Genomic DNA, 26047 nt, shown 5'->3' with positions numbered 1-26047 from the left:
AGATTGCAGACTAGAACATGAAAACCCCATAACATAAATAGAAGAAAGGTTTCAATATTTTTTCCAGAACCATGTTTGACATTTAAATCTCAAACAGGAAAGCATTAAGGTCTTCAGAAAAAAAAGAAAAAGGTAGCATGATGCAATTAAAATACCTCTTTTTAAGCAAAGTACAAATTAAGCTATAGGAGTACCTTGGTATCCACTAGTGCTGAAGACCAGTGCCAGGCTCTGCAATGCTTTTCCTATCTTCTGGTATTCCTTGGGTAGTGCTGAAAGTGGGAAAAGCATGAGGAAAAGAGGGGAAACAAAAGCAAAAAACCAACAAGGGTGAGACTAAATCTGCAGCATTTCTGAAACTTGATGAAGCAGATGTCAAAAACAACAGGGTTTTACATTTTCTCTAGTGACACATTTACAATAATAATCTTTACCCCCTCCCATGCTACACATGTTCTAAAACCAGATAAAGCAATTGCAATCTGGATTCTTGAAAGGTACAAACACTTGGGGAAAGTGTGTGAATGCTATTAAAAGAAATGAAATCTCTTTGCATTTCTAGCTCAGTCTTCCCATGCATACAGTGATATTTGCTTTCCCTCCCCCTCATGGGGAAGGAAGAGGGGAAAATGCTGCAATGTGATACAGAGAATAGCTCTCATTAATATTTTAAGAAAGGAGATTATTATACAGACCCATAATACCTAAACTCTCCTCAAATCATGAATTTTGTATTTAAAGGCACTAGAAACTAAGATTATCTAGGTATAAAAATTATGCAAGTGTCTGAATAATAAAATTGTTTTTTATAATCTATTTATTGAACATGCATGCATAAATTGTTCCATCACAATTAAATCAATCAGCTATGATTTATGAGTGCATTCATTATTAACACTTTGAACAGCACCACTTCAGAGACCTAAAAAGCAATCTGAAAAGCAAAAGCAATTTTTTATATGCTGCCAGTGCTAGCAGAAAAGAAAACCCCAAGTAGATATGGGTTTTGTTATCAAATATTTGTATTCAGAGGGTACACTGTCCAGGCAGTGTTTTTAGCTGCTCTAGCATTCCCACAGAATCTGATTTTTACAGAAGAACCCCTTTGTGTGGTATAAAAGAACACCACAAACCCCCCAAATCAATCCCCCAACTGCCTAATTTTATTGATTATCTTTGATCAAGCTCTTCTCTAGAAGTCAGACTACTTATAATTGACATGTGTTACACAAGGAGTACAATTTAAAGAACTAGAGTTCTGTTATCATCAGCCACTACACTGATACTGAATGTCCAGTGGAAACTTTAGTGAAGAATATCTGGTTTCTTTTCACAGGTATTTAAGAAGTTTCCACTATCAGTTATTTTAAATCTCACTGAATGGAAGGTATGTAACTATTGCTCAGAAAGTGCCAAAACTAGTTCTGATTAAGAATCAAGTCTAGAGTGAACTGGGAACTTAAAACCTAAGAGACTACTAAAATTTTGCATGTGTCAGTTTACAAGTCTCCTTCTTGTATTCATGAATGTCTGGAAAATCAAGTTAAAAATTTTGACACAATCACAACTGTATTGCTTCATCTGAGCTAACTAATTAGTTGTAAGTATTAGAAGAGTCATTCACTAAAGCACTAGTGTTGTAAGTTTAGGAAGACTTTAGCAGGTAAAAAAATACTGAATTTCTACTGTAAGCACAAGTCACAGTCAGCCTTTGGTTTGATCATTGCTTCTGTAACTGGAAAGCAATGTTGTTTTTCTAGTCTTATCTGAGGAACCTTATTCCTTCCCCTGTTCTCCAGTTTCCCCTCAGTATAACTTCCTAGTGAAGCAAGCTCTGTACCATGTTAGAGCTCAGTCATGCATTAGACTATTTTTGACCAGCAGGAGTGTCAGTGGTGTGTAGAAAGAAACTCATTTATTCAAAGTTGGGAAATGTAAATAACTTAAAGTTAACATCCTATAGATACTAAAGTCTAATGCAATCACAAGAGATGGAGCTTCTACACTTCCCATTCTCTCTGGTCAGCCCCAAATATTCAATTGTAGTGTTAGATTAGTAAGAGGCAAAAACATAACTCAGGAGATGTACTTCAAGTTCTGGGGATGATGTTTTGGGGTTTTTTGTGGGAGTTAAAAGGAGAGTAAAAAAATTTAGGGAGATTCAAGGAGATTTATGTGATAGGTCTTTGGTTGCCAGCCACTACAGCCTGCCCTGAAGTGTTTCTTATTATGATCCTCAGCTGTAGTACCTGCTTCCTTTCAATAGCTGCCTTGTGATGGCCACAAACACTGAACACTGCTGTGGACTAGGAAATTAGAGCCCAGGCAGAGTCATAGGGACTTGGTGTGAAGTTCTGCAACCCTAAATATCTGTGGGAAGGAAGAGACAAGATAGGAAAAAAAAGAATTGGGCTAAAGATTAAGTTAGAATCAAGTTGGTTTTTATTTTCTTTTTCTCTTAAACTCATTTCATCTTTAAATCACTCCTCCTAGCATGCAAGGATCCTAAATAAGGGGTTAATAAGATGCAATTATTTGAAAATATGATTTCATCAAATAAACAGGTCTATTTTGCCCATGTCACTAAAGTGTAAATAAATGACCAATATATAAGAACAGGTCCAACAAGGGCTTTAGCTGAATTACTGAAATTACTTAAGTATTTTGAAACCTATGGGCAGGGAACAAATATTTCTGAGATAAAGAAAAAAACCCAAACAACCCAACAAAAAGGCCCACATCAAACATACTAACAAAGAACTTGCACAAATTATACTCTTAGAATGAAAATAGCCAGAATGCCACATAATTCCCATGATAATTCAGGAGCTTCTTTAAAGATGTGCCTTGAATTATACACATAAAAAAGAGAGAGAAAAGCACGAAAGAAATGACTGCTGAGTTCAGGAGGACACTTACGTCCTGTACACCTCTTCCAGTGCTCATGTCCCACTGTCAGCAGCTCTTTAACTCCATCATCCATCGCTTTGGTGAACCTACCCACTGCATCACATTTCTGTTCTCTGTGGCATTTTGAAAAAGCAAAAACAAAAAGCAGTTTAATAGATGCATAATGTTAACTTTAATTGTAATACTGGAATGTTTAGTAATGTCAACTATGTCTTAAAAAATATGAGAGATAAAAATCAATTCCTTGAAATTTCTACCATTTCACTGAATTCAGAATTCCCCGCTTTAAATACAGGCATTATTTGTTCCATTTTTCTCCTCTGGTAGATTTGTAGATATGTAGCACTGGACTAGCACTCTTATTACAGTGTAATAGAAGCAGTAGAATTCATACAACAATGAAAAAATAAGAAGAAAATAACTCAGATATTTTGATAGAAGTCTAACATAAGTGAATAAAAAAGTAATATAGCAACTCTTCTAGGAAAATATATATGCAGTTTTCATATTACGTTGTCAGTATCATTGTGCTTTGTGTTGCATTATATGGAGTAAATAAAAGAACTCTGAAATAGTATGTCCCTTTGTATATACTATGTACATTGAAAACATGCTCTTTAAGCTTGTTTTCATGCAGCTATCAGAGTTTTCCATTAACACAGCACTGCATACACAGCAGTGATTCGTGAACACTACAAAAGAAAACTAAAGGTGCTATTTTATAATTTCCAATGAGATTTATTTAAACGGCATCAGATCTTACACATGCTCTAAGCCAAAGCCTGCATGAGACAGCTGTCACAGCAAGGGGACACTGAGTGACTCCCCAGAGCCAGGGCAGCAGCTCCAGCTGTGGCTCAACAATCTAGAGGTTCCCACTTTCCCAATAGCACTTCCTTCCTCAGCTGGAAACCATACACACATATTTATTTGCACAAAAACAGCACCTGGGCTTTCTAAGAGCTTCTTGCTTTACTTCCCTTACCTCAGGGGAAAAACATCTTTTAATTGTCTGAACTTCATACTTTATGGTACCACGATCACCAAAAATGGTCATGAACCTGTGCAAGACTCTCAAAATACTGGCAAAATTGTTTAGTAAAGAACATCTTCACACTGAAGGACCTAAGAGTTATTGAACAAGATGGGTTCTCCACTCTGTAAGTGGAGTAATGGCTTTCAAGATTCACACACACATTTAACGCACTAGAACATGTGGACATCTGAGATACTACAGACACTCCTGAACTGCTTGGAAATAGGTCCCCAGCACTATTGCAGGCTGCCAGCCCCAGCCTAGGAGCCCATACCCCTGGTGAGCATTCCTCTCAGGCTGGTGTGCCCTCCCTGCTTGGGCACAAACTCTTTAGCAGACCACATGCTGGGCACTCTGTGCCAGGGTTGTGCATGCAGTATATTCCCTCTCCTGCACCCGGTGTACAAAATCCTCCCTCATCCACCCCTTCAGCTTTTATGCCACTGGGATATACAGAAACCACATCACTTAAGTGAAGTGGTCAAGGTTGACATCCCCATGGCTGAAGAGTAAGACCCATAAAAATGTGCATGTTTTTCTGCTGGTACAGAACTGCTACCACACACCTATTATATCCACTCAATATGCACTGCATCACTTGCATAAAGCCTGTATTGGGTGTAGATACACTACTGCTTTGCTACTAAAAACATTTCTACCCAGTTTATCCACACACACACAAAACATTATCCAGTTTCTATGTTCCACAACAGCAAGGAAAAATTGTCACTACATCTATACTACATCTTCTAAGAAAAATTACTAAACCTAAAGGAGTGAAATAAAGGCTGCATAGTAAATCCAATCTTTAAATATGTGAAACCCAAAAGTTTAACACCTACAGAGTATACATTAAAAAGTGTGTACATATGTAATATACAAGCAATATATCCATTTGCCCTTCCAGAATAAAATTTGATAATTCAGGTCACTTTTCATTTTTAATAGCTTTCCATGGACTACAGATATTCAAATCATACTGTGTATATATTACACAGAACTATTTTACAGAAACATTTTTCAGCTTATTAGTCCATCTACAATTATCCTAAGTTACTTGATACGTTTACCCTGTTTTGGAACTGCTGAAAGATCAAAGATCAAAACACACTTCCACAGCAATATAAAACTTAACTCCATAGAATCTGACTGTACTCTATCCCATCAACTAGTTTTATATAACTTGTTTCAGGATTAGTATTCAGCCACTGAAGTAAAAAAGACATCACACAGAGTTCCACCAAGTATTGGAGGGGTTGATATGAAAATCTTATTATTTAAACAATTTTTCAGCTCTGCCTTGATGAATCTTGGTGCCTCTTCAAATCCATGAATATATGGGCACATTTAGTATCTGAGTTTTGGATTATCTCAGCATCTGTTGTATACCCAGAGGCATAATGCCCAGACAAAAAGAAATATGTCACCTTACATTTCTACCATGTCCAGGTCAGGAGCTTCTGGTTCCATTGTAGAAAAGATCATGACTCCTACAGTTTCATCTTTTTCTGCCTTCCTCTTTCCAGTTTTCCACTCCTTAAAAAAAAACAACCAACCAAAAAAAAAAAAAAAAAAAAAAAAAAAAAAAAACAAAAAAACAAAAAGAGAGACACAAAGTTTGACCACCACTCATCCTTCTTTAAGGGCATGTGCTTAAGGAGTGAAGAGAACTGTTAACCAACAGACCACCCCTGAATAAAAACCTTCCATTAAGAAATGAAAATTTCAGAGAAGTCAAGGCTTTTTACAGTTTCTCAAAGTTCTCCCCCTCCTCCTTTGTGCACTTTGTTATCTAAATTCTGGGATCAACAAACCCTTTGTGTATTACTGAAATACAGTGTAAGAATATTCAGCTGTCTCTGCACATAGGATAAGTCTCATATCAGAAGCTGCTCAAGGCAACCATGAAACTATTATGCAACTATCATACTAAGTTCTTAGTGGTTAAAAATTCCCTGTGTATTGCAACATATGTTCTCTTTATACATCTATAAATAAGAAACTAAGAAGTGCTGACTAGTTGGCAGAATTATACAATTCCCCACTAACCATCCAAACAGCATTTCACCAGGACCACTTCTTACTATGTTGTTAAGCCTGTGCTTACAGGACCACAGAATAATTCTGGTTAGAAGTAGCTCCAGATGTTTGTAGTTAAACCTCTGACTCAAAACTGGTCAGCCATGACCTTAGTCACAGGAGACTCAAACCTTGGAAATTTTTAAGAACAGACTGGATAATTTACTTTTTCAGTAAATTCTATGTGTATTTAGAAGTATGATTATTTTGAGCAGAGCAGAGCAGTAGAGTTTTTCTGTTTGTTTCCTCATTAGTAACAGAGCTGGAGCTCAGTCATGAAGAAACCATTATCTACTGAAAGTTACTTACTTTATTTATCATTTACTGAAGATATTAAAATCTCTTTAGAAAAACATAATAAAGTGCATGTGTGAATACAAAATGGCTGGTTATATCAGGTAAGGCTGTAACATAGTGCTATTACAACCCATTTCAGTGAAAAGCTGTGGTTTTGAAGGATGGGGCAGGGGCTTATTTTTAAATATACTACAGGCACAGGATCAGGCACAATCTAGATTTGCTATGAAGCTAGCTTTTGTTAGCAGAGCAGCACCACTTGGAGGATCACAGTGATTAGTAAATCCAGTAGAGACAGAGCAGGGCAACAGCCAAAAGAGTTTTATGATGTTCCTACTGTGCTGGAGGACACAAACTGTCCCTTAAGAGACTGGCCACAAAATTACTTTGAAGAGCACAGTGTGGGGGAATGGTGTGTAGCATTTCACAGGAGCAATTTTATGCCTTGTTCTGATCAATCAGCTGGGCTAGGAATCCCAGCAGCTTCCAGCCCATCACTGCTGCCCACAGTGGTGCAGCTACAGAGCTGAACTCTCTGAAAGGGAACTGTGGGGGGGACAGCAATTCCTCAGCTTCAGTCTGGGTGTGAACTTTATTTAATTTCCCACCTTCTCATCTCGGAAATTGAGGAACTGCTGGAAAACTTCACTTTCTGAGACAACAGGATGGCGACACATTCTCGTCATCCAAGCTTGCAGCCTCTCCATGCGCATTTTGATAAATTCTTCTTCAAAGCGTCCTGTTAGATATTGAACAATAATTGTTATATTTACAGGCTAGCACCTTCAAATTTCTTTTTTTTTTAATATTTAAATTGAAAAAAACTGTAATTCATCTGATGAGCTATTAACAATTTAATGACTCACAACTTGCAAAAATCACAGAATCATGATTTTGAATGGACTCACAAAGATCACTGAGTCCAACTTGCAAATAAATGGCCCATTATGCTAACAAATCAAAAGAATCTTAAATTACAGTATACTGATTACTGATCAAGAATTCTCCTTTTTAAGATAGCCAGGAAATATAAAAAAAAAAACCTAATACCCATCCACAATTCAAATACATTTTTTTGAAAAGAACTAATTAACTTTTGGATGGAAAAATTAGTATTCAGATGACCCAAGAGAAAATCCAGGCACAGGCTTGGAATGCAGGTATTTTTCTGATACAGTTTAGTAAAGTCTTGGTCAATATGAGGTCCCAAAACATTGAAGAAAAAGGAACTACAATCCAAGTTGCCATGTACAAGCTAATAAAGCACTAAAATTAAACTGCTCAAAAACCACTGAAATCGGATTGCTCAGAAATAGTTGAAATTAATCAAATACAAATCACAGATTTAAAAAGTAGTGCCTCCTTTAAACATATTTCCATATGGGTAAACTGGGAAAAAAAAAAAATCAAGAAATCATATGCATAAACTGGTTAGAATATACACATACATGTAGGATTGTAAATTATTTTTTTGGCACTTAAGATGTTTTTAATACAAACTAAATAAGTAACTATTTTTTCTTAAACCAGAAATGCATCATCACTGTGTATTCATAAGAACCTTTTAATTTTAGTAGAAACTGTCTTCTTCATAGAATCCTTTTTAATTTTAAAAAAATGCATGACATCAGACTTTTAAAGCATACAGTGAACAGAATTTGAAAGGAAAGAGATTCCTCCAGCACCCAACTCTTCTATTTCCATAGCAGCACAGATGACAAATCTTGAATGCATGTACTGTTTCAATATAATTCTACTGCATAGTTACTATGGCAGCAGATGTATAAAGTTGAGTTTCTTGTGGTTTGGGTTTTGGGTTTTTTCGGGTTTTTTGCAAATACAGTAACTAGCAAGACTAGCACATAAATAACAGAACTAATGAAAAATGAACTTTGTGTATGGGTATTTTTCCTGCAAATTAGCAAAAAAAAAGAAAAAAGAACACTAACCCATAACAAAAAAAAAAAAAACCAAACCAAAAAAACAAACCCCAAAGAAAATCAAAAACAAACCCAAAACAAACACAAAAAACCCACAAAAACCAACTTACAAAAAAACCCCCACCACTATGGAAGAGACATTCTAGATCCTTCAGTTATCCTTTGTTTCATTTTTAATCTATACAGAAATCTCCACAGCATTCCTGCAAGGAGTGCAGAATAACAGAACAGTAGTAGTTGGAAGTTAGATGCTGGTGATTAAGCATATCATCACCAGTATATCATCAAAACCAAGATCCTGACACTGTCAGGTTGGAGTCCTTTTCTGTCAAGACCAATTGACAGAAATACTTAATATAGACAGTCTTCAGAAAGAAGCTTCCTAGACACAGTGAAAGAGAAACACTCTTTTTCCAGTTTCTTCATGTTTCAGAAAGAGACACACTGTTTTGTTTTCCTAATCATTATTTTTTTGCATGGGACAAGGTACTCTCCCACAGATGCCAGAAGACAGAAATTCACAGGCAATGGGTTTTGCCAAGATGTGACACCAGACTCTTGGATTTTTTAAGAAATAGTTACAATGAAATCTAGAGACCCCATCATGTCTTCTGGTTTCCTTTTAGTAGACAGGCACACGTTTAAATAAAAATGCTGGTCAATTCTAAACACGAGGTTAAGGGGAAGAAGTCACTTCCTCACTTTTCAGTTCCCTCGGCATTTATCCCAGCAAATTCATCAATGCTTAGCTTTCTTCAAACACAGCAGAGCTGCTGCATTTTGAGTGATGCCCACAGCCACATGGTTGGCGACATGCCGATGCCTGTATGTTTGGGTTTGGCTGTTTCTTAAAACACTCTATAATGTCACCAAAAAACATACAAGTGGAAATGGGCTAAAGTAATGCATTTTTCTCCTATATAGGTGTCCATTCTTTTCTTCACATGCACTCTAGCACAGATTTGTACAAAGGGAGCCAGAGACTACTGAAAATGCATAGGCATTGTCATATTCTGCTGCAATGACTAAACTTGTGTGCATTTAAAGGACTCAATCCCACTTTTCTTGAAGTCACAACAATAGATTTCCATAAGCTTCAGACAGTTTGGTCAAGCTGAACTGACATCTAACCAGAACGGAACACTATATGAATGAAAGATGCTTTCTAAATCAAGTGTGAAATCAAGCAAGAAGAGAAACAGCTGCAACACTTCACTTGGAAGCAAAAAACACCAGTTTGTCAGGGGATGCTCCCTTTCCTCTGGGAACTTCGTGTCAAAGCCTCTACAACATGGCATATGTACAATCAAATGCAAAAAAGCCCAAACAAAACCAAACACAATACCCTCCACAGAGCCCCTCCCCAACCCTCAAAAAAATCCCACACAAAAACATTTCTCCAGCCAATCAGCAAATGCAGAACATAAGTAGCTACTTCTTCTCTCCAATAGTAATTATCATCTCATGTAATATCTAGGGGAATTTATTTTGCTTTTAACTACTTTCTTTTTGATCACTGGATTAGATAATTGAACCTGAGTTTTGAAATGATTCTCCTAGTACTGATCTGTTATTATTAATCAGTCATAACAACTCATCACAAGTTTTGAGTGGAAAAAGGTTGGGGTTTCTTCTTTAAAAATAATGTGAAAAACAAACAGTAAAAAATAATGGAACCTTATAAAAAATTCATTTCATTATTTCCCATTCCATGAATTCAGAACTGGCAACAATTACCTGTTACTTGCTTGTCTGGAAGAGAAGGGATTGGAATGGCTAATCCAAATTTAACCAGGAGCCGTTCATACAACCAGTCAAAGTGCTTGTATCTGTGGTTGACAGACCGATTAGTGTTCTGTAAGAGAAACACAACTCTGAACTTGGACAGGCATCTACACATATCACAGAATCACAGAATCACTAGGTTGGAAGAGACCTTCAAGACCATCAAGTCCAACCCATGCTCTACCATCTCAACTAATGGCACCAAGTGCCACACTCAGTCTTTCTTTAAGCACATCCAGGGATCATGACTCCACAACCTCCCTGGGTAGACTATTCCAGTATTTTATTATTCTTTCCATGAAAATTTTTTTCCTAATATCCAACCTATATTTCCCTTGGCACACAGTCACATGAAACAAACATGATCAGAATGGTAACCACATGCAATGAAAATAAAATTTATGATTTAGAGCCTTAATACAGAAGAACTTGAAATTCTAGAGAAAAAGCAAATCCTTAAGGTAAAAAAAATTACAACTATCATTTACTCTTACAATACTCTTACCAAGTCATACAAACTTTTATTAATATGTACAAATGACACATATTTGAGAGGCAAAAGATCCTGTTTCAGATACACTTACAGTGCAGGTCAGCTGATACTCAATGTAGCTCTTGAGACCATACATTTTAGAACCTTTTTTGGGATCTGCGACCACACAGTCAAATGTAGAGGTAGGATATACCCACATTGGGCCATAATCACCAATCTGTAAGAAATTATAAATATTATCTTTAAATACACCATTTTGCACCAGCTGCAAACCAGGAGACAAATATCTTCTTTCTTCACTTAAGAGTTTCCATTGATTTCAGTGAGAGGCTGAGAGTCTGGAAATAGAGGGGTTTCTTGCAAGCAGGGACGAATGCCCACAGTTGACTTTATCCTGTGTATTTTACACATTTTTCCAAATAACAGAGGAGTGGTGAATTCTAAGGCTATTTTAATCATATTTCACTAAAACAGCATGTATAAAGAAGAGTTTGGGTTTTAGATCAAAAAATGATCTGACAATCATATTGGATGAATATTGCAAACCTCTATAAATGTAGCTCCTACATGTAGCTATCTAACTATCTAGATAATGAATAGATAGTGTAATGCATTTGCCCTGCATCCCAATGCCAAAAAGGCCTATGTTCATCACAAGTAATGCAGGTACAGCATGAGGAAAAAAGTACTGAAAATAATAATCATCATCACACTTATGTATTTCTAATTATATGTTCAGTATCAAGTTCTTCTGACCCAAATACATATAGCAACCTTGAGGATAAAAGTTCAGTTGAAAAAACAGGGAAAGGTGAGCAGGATTATAAAACCCAATCAACCAACCAAAAAAAGAAAATAAAAAAAAACCATACCACCCACATAGAAAAATGATCCACAACTCCAACTTACAATTATGGGAATTTTTTCTTTGGGTTTTGCTAGCTGCTTTGCCAACAGATACTGTTCCATTCCAGGTTTTGCAAATCCAGGAAATCTAACAATAAAATGAAGTCATTAGTTAATTCCAGATTCTCCTTCCTTTGACACATGCAGAATTACCTGCCATTACAGGAAAAGAAACCCAAGTATTTCTCAAGTATAGAAAAGAGTTTATGTGAATTACTGTAACAATCAACATTTTGCACTGAAAAAAGCAGAAAAGTTTTGGCTACTGACATCCAGGTGCTTTGTGGGTGTCTTGTCCTCCAAACAAAACAGGAGGACACAAAGTGACACATATCACTCTTCTGCAGCGCCACCCTCTCTGGAAACACCACACACACAGAGATGCTCATACACCTGAGATTTCAAATTGTGAGAATTCAACTATGGGAAAGAATGATAAACAGAAGATCTATCATGTGCTTATAAACATGAGCTGTCTTAAATAATTTATCCACAAATTAAAAGAAAGTCAAACAATCACTATAATGTTCTTTAAATCTTACAAAATGCCTTATAAAAAGCAAATGGTGCTTCCTTCTAATTAGGAAGATAATTAGCCCTTGAAGTATTGCCAACCTGCTTGCAGAAACATGAGCAGTAAAGTAGGACTTACTCCATAGACAAAAAAAATCTCTTAAATCAGGTATTTTTGTGAGTTTACAACAAGTAAACAATGATGCAGATGTACTCATGCAAAACTGAACATAAGAATCCACAGATGAATAAAATAACTAGTCATGCAGAGACACTTGATTTTAGTCAGATACCCACGGAACCATTATTCTACAATCCTTTCCCACTCTGCTTTCATCCACTTAGAGATTACCAAACACTAGCTCTCAGAGTAACAGCAGTTTTATAACAAAAAAAACTTTAAGCTGCAACATGAGATAATGCTAGTATAAACCTGACAAAGCTTGACACTACTGTAAGATTTTTATCTATAAAATCAAACTTTGTGGCTCAGGAATCAACCTGAATGATGCACCAACACAGTAGAACACCAGAAACTCAAATTGCTCAAGAACTCTGGGGCAGCATCTCTGATCAGTTTCTACTGTATGGACAAGTCATCCACCACCTTTGACTTTCATTAAGAACAGAATGTCCAAGACAGTTAAATTTTAAAGGCTTGAAATTCAGGCATTGTGAAAATGTCATCTGCCTGTATGACACCTCCAAAAATTATACAGCTTTGTTATGTACTTTCAAGTTTTCAGGGACCTGTGTCCTCTGCTTGCTTAAGGAGTGTGCTGAACTAGAAATCCACCCTTCTTTTCTGCTCCAAAACTGTAATATTTACATTACTTATTTCAAGGATGTTGAATTTACACATCTTGGCAAATTCCAATTCTCTTCAATATATACACATTTCCCCTGTATTTTCCATTACTTGTTTAGTGGTAGTTTCATAGCAGCTGCACGAGAATTTCCACGCTGGATCCCCCCAGCCTCTGATGCCTCAGTCTCCTTGTACCCAAGGTAAGATGGTGAAGTTGATTTTGGGTCATCCCAGTCATCATCCCAATCATCGTCATCGGCAGCTGCTGAAGTGCAGGAGGGATCAGGGGATAGGGAAAGGAGAAAGTTACATAATTTCTCTTCAAAAGCAGAAGCAGCTTTTCAGCACTCACACATAAATAATCAACCAGGTAAATATATTAAAATCTCAGCCTTCTATATTATAATTCATCCTCAATTACCAGTATCTCCATCAAATACAACCTGCAAAGCAGTGCACTAGAAGTCCACTGAGGGAGAAGGAGAAAACAATAAAATAAAAAATAAAGAAGAGATGATGGTGTGTTAAGATGAACTCAGTTGTGTTCCATATTCACAGACTCCAAGTTCGCATTCCCCAGTTATGGGTTCTCCCCTTAATTTAAGCAGCTACTAGAAAAAGGTAGAGAAGCCTTCTGAAAGGCTAGTCACTTCTCAGAATCAAGGATTTAAGAGACTACTCCTTCAAAGGCCTGAGAGCACAAATTCAAGGGAGTTTAAAAGTTCAGTTATGCAAGCTGAACAACACATCCTGAGAACACATCATGTATGCACAAGACTTTGGTTTGTCAGATTTCCATAAAAGTCTGAGGTATCTGTTACTGTGGATCCAATTTTTTAAAAAATTATTTCATTTTTAAAGCCCTTATTATTTTAGTGTCCAGATTACTCACATGGCAATGTGCTATCAGGAAACTGGTTTGCATTTGTTTTTTAAATAAGCCATGGTCTATAGTTACGAAAGATAAAATAATTCTTACCTCTACTGTACACCTACTCTAATTTATTGTTTTAAAAAGAGCATTTTTAGCACACCTGGTCCTTGATATGCCTGTGGGTGACCAAATGCTGCTGCTGCCTCCCAGTTATTTGAAGCGCTGTTTCTCTGTCCAGCTGCACTTTCAGGTCTCGTTGCCCAGCTGTCAACAGCATTTCCATTATCCCAGTTCCCAGATTTCCCAACGTTCCAGCTGGACCAAGGATCATTGGCAAGGCTTGCCTACATTGTATAAAGACAAAAGTAAAGAAGAATTGCTGAAGAAACGAGCAACAGCCACATACTTTCTTCTTGAAGTTTTTCATCTCCTGCTAGTAGGCTGAGTTTACATCCAGCACTTCACTTGTTTCATTTAGAAGCAGTTGCCAAATCTTGCATTTCCAGCTACACAACTCTTGCATGCAGCAAGCACTTGGAAGAACTGATCAGCTTTCCAGCAATGTGACACCAATACATACTAATAAGAGTGCTTCTCCTCCGGGCAATTAAATTATTTGTTGCAACAGTGTTAGGAAGCAATCTCAGCATGGTAATTATTTTACACTGACACCTTAGTAAGTATGGTACTTGTGAACTATTAATTACCTAAAGCCATGGGCTAATTAGCACATTTAAAACTGGAACTCAGAAGTCAAAAATTAGGTTTTTACAAATACGTATTTTATCAGCTGAGATGAGTAGCTTTACTTAAAGCAAATAATGAATTGCCCCATCCATGCCATTGCTACTGGTGTGGCAGTTAGGGAGTTAAAGCCTAACCTGCAGAGCTTCCCTGTCAGGGCTTAACTCGTTCACAGTGAAGATGGGGGAAGAAAACAGACATCTGCCAGGGAACAGTCTGGTATCTCCCTGCAGACCTGCTCTCTCAGCACAAGCTTGTGGTGAAGGCACTCACACACCCCCTTCTGTTAATGCTGTCGTGGAGGTGCAAACCTCAGTGAAGCAGCGCAGAGCAGACACGCCTCTAACTGCTGCTTTTGGCAAGTTCATCTTGGCTTAATAGCTTAGCATCTTGCTCAGTTCCTTGATTTTAACAATACACTTTGAAAAAGTATTGACCAGTAAAGTGTAGTCTACTTCAGACATTTAGTGCAAAGACTTGAAGGCAGAAAGAAAAAACTGCACACATATCGAAACCCACACACCCAAAGTGTAGGAGGAAGGAAGAGGAAGGAAAGTAAACAAAGCTGAGAAGGCTTGTCTTGTACAGCAGAGGGAGAAACAGAGTTTTGTAAAAAGGAGTCTCAAATCCTACTGATGCTAGTGCATTATTTATATAATGAAGAAGCATATAAAAAAAGAAGTGCATTATATAAATTAATTACTATTAGATCACAACATTTACATGTATCTTAGAACATTTGCCAATACAGGAAATTTAATAAAACTCCCACTAAAAACTAAATTATTATCTGCAAAAATATTGTATAAGCGTCTTACACAAAAAGGTACAGCTACTCCACATTCCAATTTTCTCCACTAAATATGATTTCATTTTAACTTTGATATTCTACTTAGGGATAAGAGCTCTCCATTCAGTTTTTCCTCAAACAAAGTCATCTGACAGATTTCACAGACACTACCAAACCATAAAGACTGAAAAATTATGCTATCACATAACGCCTTTATATATTTAGGTTCACAATTCCTTCCAGGATCTTCCATTCAGCAGACTCACAAATGTCAGTAGGTCTCTAGGAATTTACAGAGAGAGACAGATTATGTGATAGCTTGGGGATTTTTTTATTTTTAGGATGAAACTGATGCAAGAACACTATTCCCTGGGACAGCAATATTCTTGGATAGCTGATACCCAGAGCTACTTCAAGTGAATTATAAAAAAAGTTGCTGGTAGCTTAAACCAGTCTGGTCTCTTCCTATCTTCACCTGGTATGGCTTTATGTAAAGAGAAATAACCACACATGGCATTAGTCAGAGTTCATTCCTTACTAAATGAAAACACACAGGGCTGGGGCCCAACCACATGGAAAAGCATGCTTGCTTCTAGCATAACTTGGAGCACCTAGAAAAGACTAATTTGCATACTATTAATATACCTATAGTTCTGCAATATATGTTTTGCTGATCACTAGCAAATGAAAGCTCAGAAGTGGCATGAACACCAAGACTGAGTAAATTCTTCCTCTTTTCTGTAGTAGTTTATGTGAAATCTAGTACATGAGTAAATGGTAAAGAAACCTTAAAATCTGCTGAAAAAAAAGAGGAAGGCAATAATAGTGACACTACTAAAGAATGACTGTCATGAGCAATCACCACACTTGCAGACAAGTGTTGATATACTGTACAGCAAAGGGAAATGTATTACTTAAATTGTGCTCTCCAGTCTTATCTCCATGTACCTATATGGAACCACTCTTCAAATCAGAAAAATTTACTTCTGAGGTGTCCAAGAAAGCTGTGGAGTAAGCTCTTGGCCCTCGGTGTATCACCTAAGGGCTATAAAAGGGGTGGAACATGCTACTCTCCCCTCCATTCCTTTCAGCCTAAGGGTCCTCATTTCTTTCTGAAGTACTGAAGAAGAGAGTAAGAGATGGCTTAGGAATTTATAGATAACTTTCCAAGAACACTTACTCTCTTCAACTTTCTTGAAATGTTTTCCTATACACACACATACTGTGGACACTCCTAAGTGGCCCTCAACAACCAATAAGCATGGAGAAGGGCTCAGGAATCAGGCCTGCCATCCTCAAGGTCCTAGAGCATCACAGAGGACCAGCTAAAGACATACCAGTTATTAAAGTGCAATCTCAGCTCCACTGAGCAGTTCTGTGGATCTCAGCAGCTGACAATCTGTATACAAGAAGCCATTTATGTGGCCTAGCTCTGGTTGAACAAACCCTAATTAAACCATCAAGTATTTTGCACGTGATTAAAAGCTATGTTCTTACAGCTTTAGTTTTTCATAACTGAAATTGATAATCCTCTGATCTCTCCTTAGTCATCACAAAAAAGGCGAAGAGCCCTTAGAAGAAGCTGATATTTAGTCAATATAATTTGTTACAGCACACCTAATATCCAAGTATTCTAGTCTTCTCAAATGTACATAAAAAGAAATGCCACACCATACAGCTAAGAAATTGATCAGCCTTCAAATGAAACATTGCATCTCCTTGCTCCCCAAGGTAACATCAAACAAGTACATTGATATTAAATTAAAAAATAAACACCTGAAAGGCAGCTGATTCTCCCTTTTGTAGACTACCAGGGACTTGCTCATTCCTACTGTCCCAGGAGAAAAAACAAGACAAAAGGGCTATGTCAGGAACCAACAACAGAGGGAACCATTACTGAATGTTGTAAGAGGATTCCACTAAGGGCAGATCCAAACTCATTACAGAAACAGATCATTACTAGTGGGGCCTGGGGGATGGGAAGAGAAGTCTAGTATATTTTTAGAGATCTAATAATAGTGGAATGAGAAAAAATTCCACCACAACAGAAGAATCCTCAGCTTGGAAGTGGAATGTCAGTATCTTTACCAAATGAATAATGAATTACAGAGGAGAAGTGACATATTTGCTATTTTCCAGGGAATCCAAAGCTATAGACAGCAAAGCTAAGATAAAGCACTGAGGTGTCTCCCTGCCCTTGCTAAAAACTTTATTTCATCTCCTGGCCAACTAATTTGTTTCTGGCAGACTCCTTCCTCATATTAATGTATGCCTCTGAGGAACCAATAGATCCATTCTACTGCTGAAGGACAAAAGCCACAACAAACACAATGTTCAGATGGTAAAACTAACTTAAGTACCCAGAAAGACCTAGGTTAACTGTGCCATCAAAAATAATGACCTCCAACTGTAAGAAATACACCTTGAAACCTACTCAGAGACAGAAGCCATGCTGAAGCAGTGAGTAGCAAAAGTAAGCCTGATCAGATCAAGGGAAGTTCACGACAGCCAAAGCTGCAATGAGAAGTGTTATGCTCTTGAAAAGGGGTTTAAAAGAGAGAGACAGCAGAGAGCAATGGCAAAAAACACAAGAAAAGTCAAGGTGACTCAGCTGAATAGCTCACAGGAAAACATACCTCTCCAGTTTTATAGCTGCCTTAGTTACCTGCATGGAAACAAAGCCTTAAGCATACTCAGACATGATACTAAACTTAAGTTCTTTGGATAACAGTCTCTGATACATACATTAAAAAAAAACCCAAACAACTAAGTGAGCATATAGACAGACAGCTTAAAATTCAAGTGTTTTTCTCCAGAAAGAAGATGAAGGGCTAAATGCCTACTCTGAGCAATCACAGAACTGCAATCACTGTGCTGTTTAAGGTAACACAAGTGTGCACATCAGCAGAAAACTGAAGCAGCTGCCATACTCATGATTTTTGGCTATGCTTTCTTCTTGGTAGATCATTACCTTAGCATTGTGGTCCAGGGCATTTCTTCCACTTCTGAAGGAAGGCCCTCTTTTCTATAGTACAACATAAACATCCTTAAAGAAATCCTCTAGGAAAAGCGAAAGTGGAGATGGGCTAGATTTTAAAGAATAACCAACCTTATGGACTTAAATACTAGAATGTTCCTGTAGATAAATACTTGAAAGCAACATGTCCTCCAGAAGTAGCTGGCAAGGAAGCTGTAGCAATGCTGTCCTAGGAACCCCCATTTATCCCTCAGCCATTCCTGTCTTCTCACTTCCTTCCAGAGGAGACCATGGTCCAACAACTCCACTACCAACCCCACCGCCCCCTTCAGAATTCTGCACAGGAGCTGGGCTTTGCCTGCTCACAAACAACACAAAGCTCAGACACACCCAACTGGACACTCCTTGTTTTCAGCAGGAAATAAATCTAAACCACCAGTGGTCAAACTCAGATACTACCATGAAGAGCAGAGCTATTAGCTTTTTGTTCTTTTCCTGTTTCAAATTCCATTTCCTTACTTGTAAGGTCATTCACAACCAAACTGTACTAGGAGCTGCATTGCTTGTGCACAGTGCAGGCATAGGACTTCCATCTATCATGTCCTGACTCAGCTCTAGAAAAATCCATCTTTGAAGTACAGAATGGTGTTTTAGAAAGATACATCATTTAGATTTGAGTAAAGAATACTCAGTGATAGGATAAGGGGAGGGAAAAAACATCTATTGTCACCCTGACTGCTTCAAGGAATTTTTTTTCCTAATTAAAGTTTGCTTAGTTTCACCTTTCAGACACTAAAAATCCTATATAATTTATTCAATGGAGCTCTCTCAGGCTTCTGTTTTTGTTACTCACACCTGCATATGTAAATGGCAATCAAGCCACTTCTTTATATGCTTGCCTTATCTTACACTGATTTCAATTCTTAATGGTTTCTTATTGAAACACAGATGAGATACTTCAGACAGTTTTCTAAGTAGCAATCACAGCAATGCCAGAAAGAGAAGAAAGACTCCCTGTTCCTCTTCAATGTTGTCTAGTGTCATTTAGACAACCCAGGATCAGGCTACAAAGATTGAACACGATTTTATCCTTCCATTTTGGAAAAACACTCTATTTTTGTTTGGAAACAGAGGGGAGGGGTTTCCCTAGTTGTCTTTTTGTTTTATTTTGGTTTTTAGGAATTGAAGAGTATTACTGGCTGTTTCAGTTTATCACTTTCAATTACAAATGCCCACAATTCTACTTTAAAAGGAGTGTTCAGTGAACAAAAAAAAGGAATACATATTGCAGTAAGCCCCCTGCTGAAGTGCAGGGGACCCTGCAACACATGTGCCACATGGCACTGTAAGTGTGCAAGTTAGCAGAAATGCTCACACCAGGGTTGACAACATTGTCACCATTAGCAAGTTAGAACATTCTTCATACTGTCAGTGCTGAACCAGACCACAAAGTCACCTCAATGAAATAAGAAGTCAAATGAAAACACAGGTAGTGCAGAGTCCTGAGCAAGGACAACCCCAGACACCAGGACAGGCTGGGGCTGAGCTGCTGGGGAGCAGCTCTGCAGGGAAGGAGCTGGGGGTGCTGGTGGACAACAAGCTGCCCATGAGCCAGCAGAGTGTCCTGGGGGCCAAGAAGGCCAATGGCATCCTGGGGTGCTTTAGGAAGAGCACTGCCAGCAGGTTAAGGGAGGTGATCCTGCCCCTCTGCTCAGCCCTGGTGAGGCCTCATCTGGGGAGTTGTGTCCAGGTCTGGGACTCTCAGGACATGAGAGACATGGAACCCTTGGAGCAGATCCAAAGGAGGGCTGATGAAGCGACTGGAGCATCTCTCTTATGAGGAAAGGCTGAGGGAGCTGGGGCTGTTCAGCCTTGAGAAGAGATGACTGAGGGCACCTCATCAACATCCAAAAGTATCTGAAGGGAGGGTGTCAAGGATGGGTCCAGGCTTGGTGGTGCCAAGCAATAGAACAAGGAGCAACAGCCAGAAACTGATGCACAGGAAAATCCACCTGAGCATCAGGAAGAACTTTACTGTGTGAGTGACCATGCACCGGAACAGGTTGCCCAGAGAGGTTATGGAGTTTTCCTCACTGGAGATAGCCAACAATCATCTGGACACAATGCAGTGCCATGTGCCCTAGGATGACCCTGGTTGAGTTGGGAGGTCAGACCAGATGACCCCTTCCAACCTGACCCATTCTGCAATTCTCTGACTCGGACAAGAAAAAAAAAGCATACCAATACTAAATTGTGAAAAATTATTTCCATAGTCAGATTTTGCCTAAGGGTATGGGTGCAGATGAAGGCGAGGAGTGACCACAGTATTACACTAGTTTAACAACTTCCTGCCTAAACCTTTGCATTCCACTGGGTCATCCCCAAAAAAGCTCAAGACAACTCTGTAATTTGAATTGATAAAATCACTGTCATATGTTGGATGGTTATTTTTTAATATGTGAACGAGATTCATTTTAAAGCAAGTAAGCCACTGTTTCCAGCACTGTAGAGAAGCCATTGCTTTGTACTTTGCTTAAACAAGAGCTGGTCACAAATTCCTGTTACCAGTCTAAATGCAATATTGTGATTGAGATGGTGGAGGGGAAAGAGTTGCTTTCAAATCACACGCAGCAACAAAGGATTTTGTAGTGTCATTATCTGTAACAGGAACTAGAAGTTACAATTGTAATTGTAACTCCCATAGGGAACCTACCTGCATATTTTATATGATAATTCAGCATACTGGTTTAACAAGACAAACTGGACCCAGTCAAGTACAAGTGACTTACACTTCCTGTAATGATACTTCTGCTTTACCATACACACAGAATCATCTGAGAATGAAAATGCTGTTACAGGAATTTAATAGCATGCATGTCAGAATTTCCACATAACTAGAATAGTGCACTCTTACTAGAAGGACTATATTTATTTTCTTCAATCTTAGCATTTCTCACAGCAATTCTGGGAGGGGGAGTGGGAGTTACGGTATTCAAATTCAACAATGACAATTTGCCTTTCCAGCACATCATTGCAAGAAGCCTGAAAGATATGAAGTAAAATTTTAGGAACAGCTTCCTTAGCGCTCTCCCTCTGCATGTTCAACAGCTTATGTCTACACACCAGGTAACTTGAGTTGCCTCAGCTCCTGGACATCAAATTAAGTATTTTCACTGACTACTTATACATCCTGTCTATACATAGGTCCCACAGCTTTCAGAAGGGAAAGGGTTTTTCACACATAAGAATCCATTTATCTTACTTTTCTTTTCTTCCACAAGAGAAACTATCCCAAGTGATTTCACTCTTACCACTGGATAAAACAATACAAACATGAGAGGTTTCTGTTAAATGCTTCCTGTAGCTACCCATGGGGCTTTGCTGTTTTGTCCACAACATAACTGAAGACTGATTCTCTAGGCTCAAGAGGAATCAATAGAAAAATCTGTAATTCACAAAAACGCAAACTCTCAGGATACTTATTTTATCCCAAACTAAGAAGATCTGTACAGTCATCTTCATAGAGAACTAGACTTGGCAGTGATTAGGGAATCAGTGTCAAGAAAAGGGAACAAACTCCTCTACAAATGCAACTTACAAAAATAGTTCTTGTACCAAACTGTTTCTTAAATATGGGGAAGCCACATCTACAGCTCTTACGTCAATGTAGCTGTGATCCACTTCCACCCTGAAACAGATAAGACAGTACTCCAATTTATTTTCATTTATACATTTCTAATACTAGGCCTCATATTCTGCAGAGAGGGAAATGAAAAGAAAGAAAAACTGAGCTCTGGAAGGCAGGGAGGAGAAACCACACAAATACAGTATACTAAAATGTATAGCATTTCTGTCCTATGTTCAAGGCTGCAGGTTACACAGGCTGCAAACAGCTGGATTACAGCTGGCTAGTTGTACATACAGTCTGCTTACAGACCACTAATGAAATTACTGTACAGAGTGTTCTAACTTCTCAATAAGAAGAACTAGCTTGCACCAATATAGCTGTAACAAAATCTAAATAATTCAGATAAACACTATCATTAAAAGGGAGTTGATGCTTGTTCACAACTTTTAAAGAGTTTTAGGTTAGATAAACGAAAAATACCACAAGTTGTGGCTCAGAATAGGGGAAGAGAGATAATTTCTGTTAAAACAGCAGCCTCTGAACCTAAAACACAAGCAAAATAAATGCAAATACATCTGTAACTAGAAAAGCATTACTCTTGACTAACATAAAAAACCCCAAACCAAACCAGCTGGAGGAGACACCTCAGAATGAATTTTACATTAATTATTGTATTTCCATACATACTTTAATTATGAAGTTTCCAAATGTCACCAAGATAATAACCTCTTGGAAAACTGCAATAAGAAGCACTATCTAAAAGTGTGAAACAGAATATCCTCTATTGCTACAGCCCCTGGAAGAAATTCTGCATTAAAAAATACTATAAGGCAAAAACATGTAACACATTTTACATCAAAAATTACAGTCTTTTTGTTCACTTGGTTTAACTGACAAATTTTATATTCATTTCAGTGCCATTATTATTCCAAAACCAAGAGTCTACAGATAACTTACTTATATATATATATATATATATATATGAAACTCTAACAAACAGAAACAGCAGAAGAGCTGATATACTCACTCACTCACTGGCTGTCCCAAATGACTGTCTAAAATTAGCACCTTGCATTTCTGCTCAGAGGAACAGTGGATTGATAGAGAAGAGATTGCTCATTCCCTCTGCTCTCTGTATCCCAGGGTACCAAGTCAAAACTGGATGAGACTCATTCAAAAGCCAAGCCAAGTCTCCATCCTTGGCAACTAAGGCTTCCTTAAATTGTATTTTCTTGAATATTTTTTAAAAGCTTTTTAGACATCAAAGTGCAAATGTTATGGGTAGATGCAACATTAAATTCTCCTATCTGCTTATTTTCTTCTGCATGTGCAAATAGTCACTTTGAGTGAACTTTTTCTCTCATTTTGTGTTTAGGAAGCTTTACTTCCTCTGATTGCTTCAATGTCCCCAGCATCTTCTCAGACAGCTCTTTAAAAGAGCAGCTGCAAACTTTACCAAGGCAGCCATTGATGGGACACTGCTGATGCAAGGAATGAGCTGGAGAGAGCAAACTGCCAAGGGTCAGGTGGAATTCTTCTCCTTAGGAAATATCTCTGTGCCCCTTTTCTACTGTCACCTTACATCTGTGGCAAACCCAGGTAGGATACAATATTAAAGTGTTGCTGCAGTTACTGTGTCTTTCTCACTGAAGAAAAGGAAGGAAAGAAACCACGTTTTAATTATTGCTTGATAATTACTTTTCAGGAGACTATTTACTGAACAACAATAAAAACCTTTTTAGGAAAATAGACAGAGAGCAGAACAGTGTTTGAGTGAATTGTGTTCACCTAACACCAAAGAGTAAGGTTTCCAGAGTAGGAAACCAAAAGTCTCTTGTTTGACTGGAAAGCAAAAAGGGACGAGGGAAGAAGAGTCGTTTGAGTGGGCATTTGCCTTCCCGAGTAATGGTTACACACAGTGGATCTGCTTTCCTGGAGATGCCTGAACACCTGACTGCCCACTGGAAGCAGTGAATGAATTCCTTATTTTGCTTTGCTTGCATGTGAAGCTTTTGCTTTACCTATTATGTTGTCTTTATCTCCACCCAAGAGTTTGCCCATGTTCACCCTTCTGGTTCTCTCTCTCCTTTGAGGGGGTGATAAGCAGCTGAGAGGGCCGAGCTGCCTACCAGGGTTAAATCACAACACTGTGGTTTAATTGGTCTCCTAAAAATAGAAAAGGAAAAAGCACCACACTCACATTCAACTCAGCCAGATCTAATTTTTTTTTTTAATAAAGCTTGGTACTGAAAGACTACACAACAAGCTGGTTTGGCTTTTTTAAACTTATTGTTAGAAGAATGGAAGGAATTCTAAGAATTAAAACATCTTCTGACTTACTGAATTGGGGAGTGGGGGCGTTGTGCAACCATGTGTATGTTAGAGTGACAATGTTTATAGAAAGCAATTTCTTCAATACAATAGTAGTAAGAAAAAAATCCTAAAACTTCCGTTCATTTAGAATTGCTTTTATAAAGATTTCTTGTAAGAAACCCCACTATGTTACTGCAAAATATAATAGATACCATCACATGCCAGCATTTAGGGATACTGCTACTTCTTACTCAGTCTAACAGACTAATCTATCTACAAACATTTTAGTTTCCACTACTGTGCCACCTCCAGTATCTATTCCCCTTACACTGACACATAATTTGCCAATTTTTTAACTCTTGATAACCTGGATGTGAGTTTCATTTAAGATTAAAATCTTTGTACATTGACCTAGTCGGTCATTAAGGTACTTGAACCGGCTGTCTCTTGCTTGCAACTGTGTATCTGAACTCAAGCCAAAGTACCTCAGTGAACTCATGCTGGAAAACATAAATGTTACCAACCAAATTCAGAGTAATACATCTAGGAAGAAGGGCCATACCCACAAAGTAGGACATTGTATTCTTTCTGAAAGTGGCTCAAGAAGACATGTCAGTGTGCAGGGGATGAGTGACTCAGCCTGACCTCCTGATGCAGTATTACTGGAGCCAAGGCAATAGCTCACTCTCTCAGGTGTTTCTGCAACCTCAAACCCGTTTGACACCGCGCAATCGATGTACGCAGGAACAATGCACGCGCTTCACAGACACCTCACAGCACCAAAGCCACGGCGGAAGAAAACACTTTTTTCCTGAGAGCATGAAAACAGGCTCTTGCACCACACAGACACAATGAAGGGACAGAATTTCTTAATTAAGAAGACAATTAGCCATAGAATTTTTGCAAGGAGAAAATGCCTGCACTAGAGAGCTCTCTGATCTGAGGAAGGCCTAACAGCCAAAAGTGGAAGCTAGAACTGCTTCCAGACTGTTTAGTATACAAATTAAAATCCAATTAGCAATAAGCCATTAGAAAAAACTACCAGATATATGTCAGAAGCTGAGGAAACCAGTCTTAAAATCAAGATCCACAATTTCCTAGAAAATGTATGTAACCTAATAGCAATTACTGAGCTCGGTTAAAGAAAAAAAGACTTGGGAAAATGAAAATAACTTTTGACATGAAATCATGACCACACAAGAGAATGGTTTCTCCTATGAAAAAAACCCACAAAAACCGAAGACCCAAAGACACCAGCCTGATGAGATCTGCCTCACTGCATCTTGCATGGCCTTGACTGCATCCAGGTGCACAGTCCTCTCTCTCCCTCTCCATGTCAGCAATATACTTTTACTGTAATGCACGACAGTACAGTGGCTCTCCCAGCTATCTCAGAGAGCATTTCAAGGATAATAAGAGGAATAGGACACTTCTAAGAGTAGGGCACTGATGCAAATGTGACGAGCTGTTTTCATTAAGTTACTCTTTTCCAAAATCTATAAAAAAAGCCTGCAATCTGCATGTATTACAGGGACAGTATACTGTTGATCTTGTGTAAACTACAGATTAAAATTACCATATTTTCATGCTTTTCACTCCTCTGGAAATACTACTTCCAAGACTAGATTGCCAGAGTAATTATTATTCAGAATATAACAGATACCTTTATTTTAACCTTTCCCCTCTACACAGGCAAGACCTTTTTTTCTTCCCTTCTCCAAGAGCAAGCATCTTATGTTAAGCCCAGAACAAGCTCTGACAGATACCTCTATCACTGTTAAAAATATTCTGTCTATTTCGTAATTCATCTTAGATCAAATTATGTTTCTCCTCTGAGAAAAAGTACTCTCTGATTTGGCAGCAAGTAGCTGCTGGAAATATCTCATGCCTCCTCAGATGTAAAGTTTTGCAAGAAACACTACAGCAGGGAAAAAAATGGGGCAAGGGTAACAGC

At 38.1% G+C, this 26047-nt stretch overlaps 1 protein-coding gene across 2 annotated transcripts in view; it reads right to left on the bottom strand.

Annotated features, from left to right (window-relative positions):
• The window catches only part of SNX9 (sorting nexin 9), a 61435-nt gene that overhangs the window by 12045 nt on the left and 23343 nt on the right, over window positions 1–26047 (bottom strand). Inside the window, exons 5-13 of one of the 2 annotated variants that reach the window (XM_079297967.1) lie at window positions 13802–13985; window positions 12879–13032; window positions 11450–11534; window positions 10632–10757; window positions 10000–10117; window positions 6931–7061; window positions 5379–5482; window positions 2920–3023; window positions 195–272 (exon numbers count right to left, since the gene is read on the bottom strand). In XM_079297967.1, coding sequence (XP_079154093.1) covers window positions 195–272; window positions 2920–3023; window positions 5379–5482; window positions 6931–7061; window positions 10000–10117; window positions 10632–10757; window positions 11450–11534; window positions 12879–13032; window positions 13802–13985 — 1084 coding nt within the window. The remainder of the gene's footprint in view (window positions 1–194; window positions 273–2919; window positions 3024–5378; window positions 5483–6930; window positions 7062–9999; window positions 10118–10631; window positions 10758–11449; window positions 11535–12878; window positions 13033–13801; window positions 13986–26047) is intronic. The other variant, XM_079297968.1, reaches the window with a different exon arrangement.

The sequence above is a fragment of the Erithacus rubecula genome (genome assembly GCF_903797595.1).
Source record: "Erithacus rubecula genome assembly, chromosome: 2".
Lineage (NCBI taxonomy): Eukaryota > Metazoa > Chordata > Aves > Passeriformes > Muscicapidae > Erithacus > Erithacus rubecula.
Note: the sequence above shows the minus strand (reverse complement) of the source record. Positions and strands in the feature narration are given on the sequence as shown.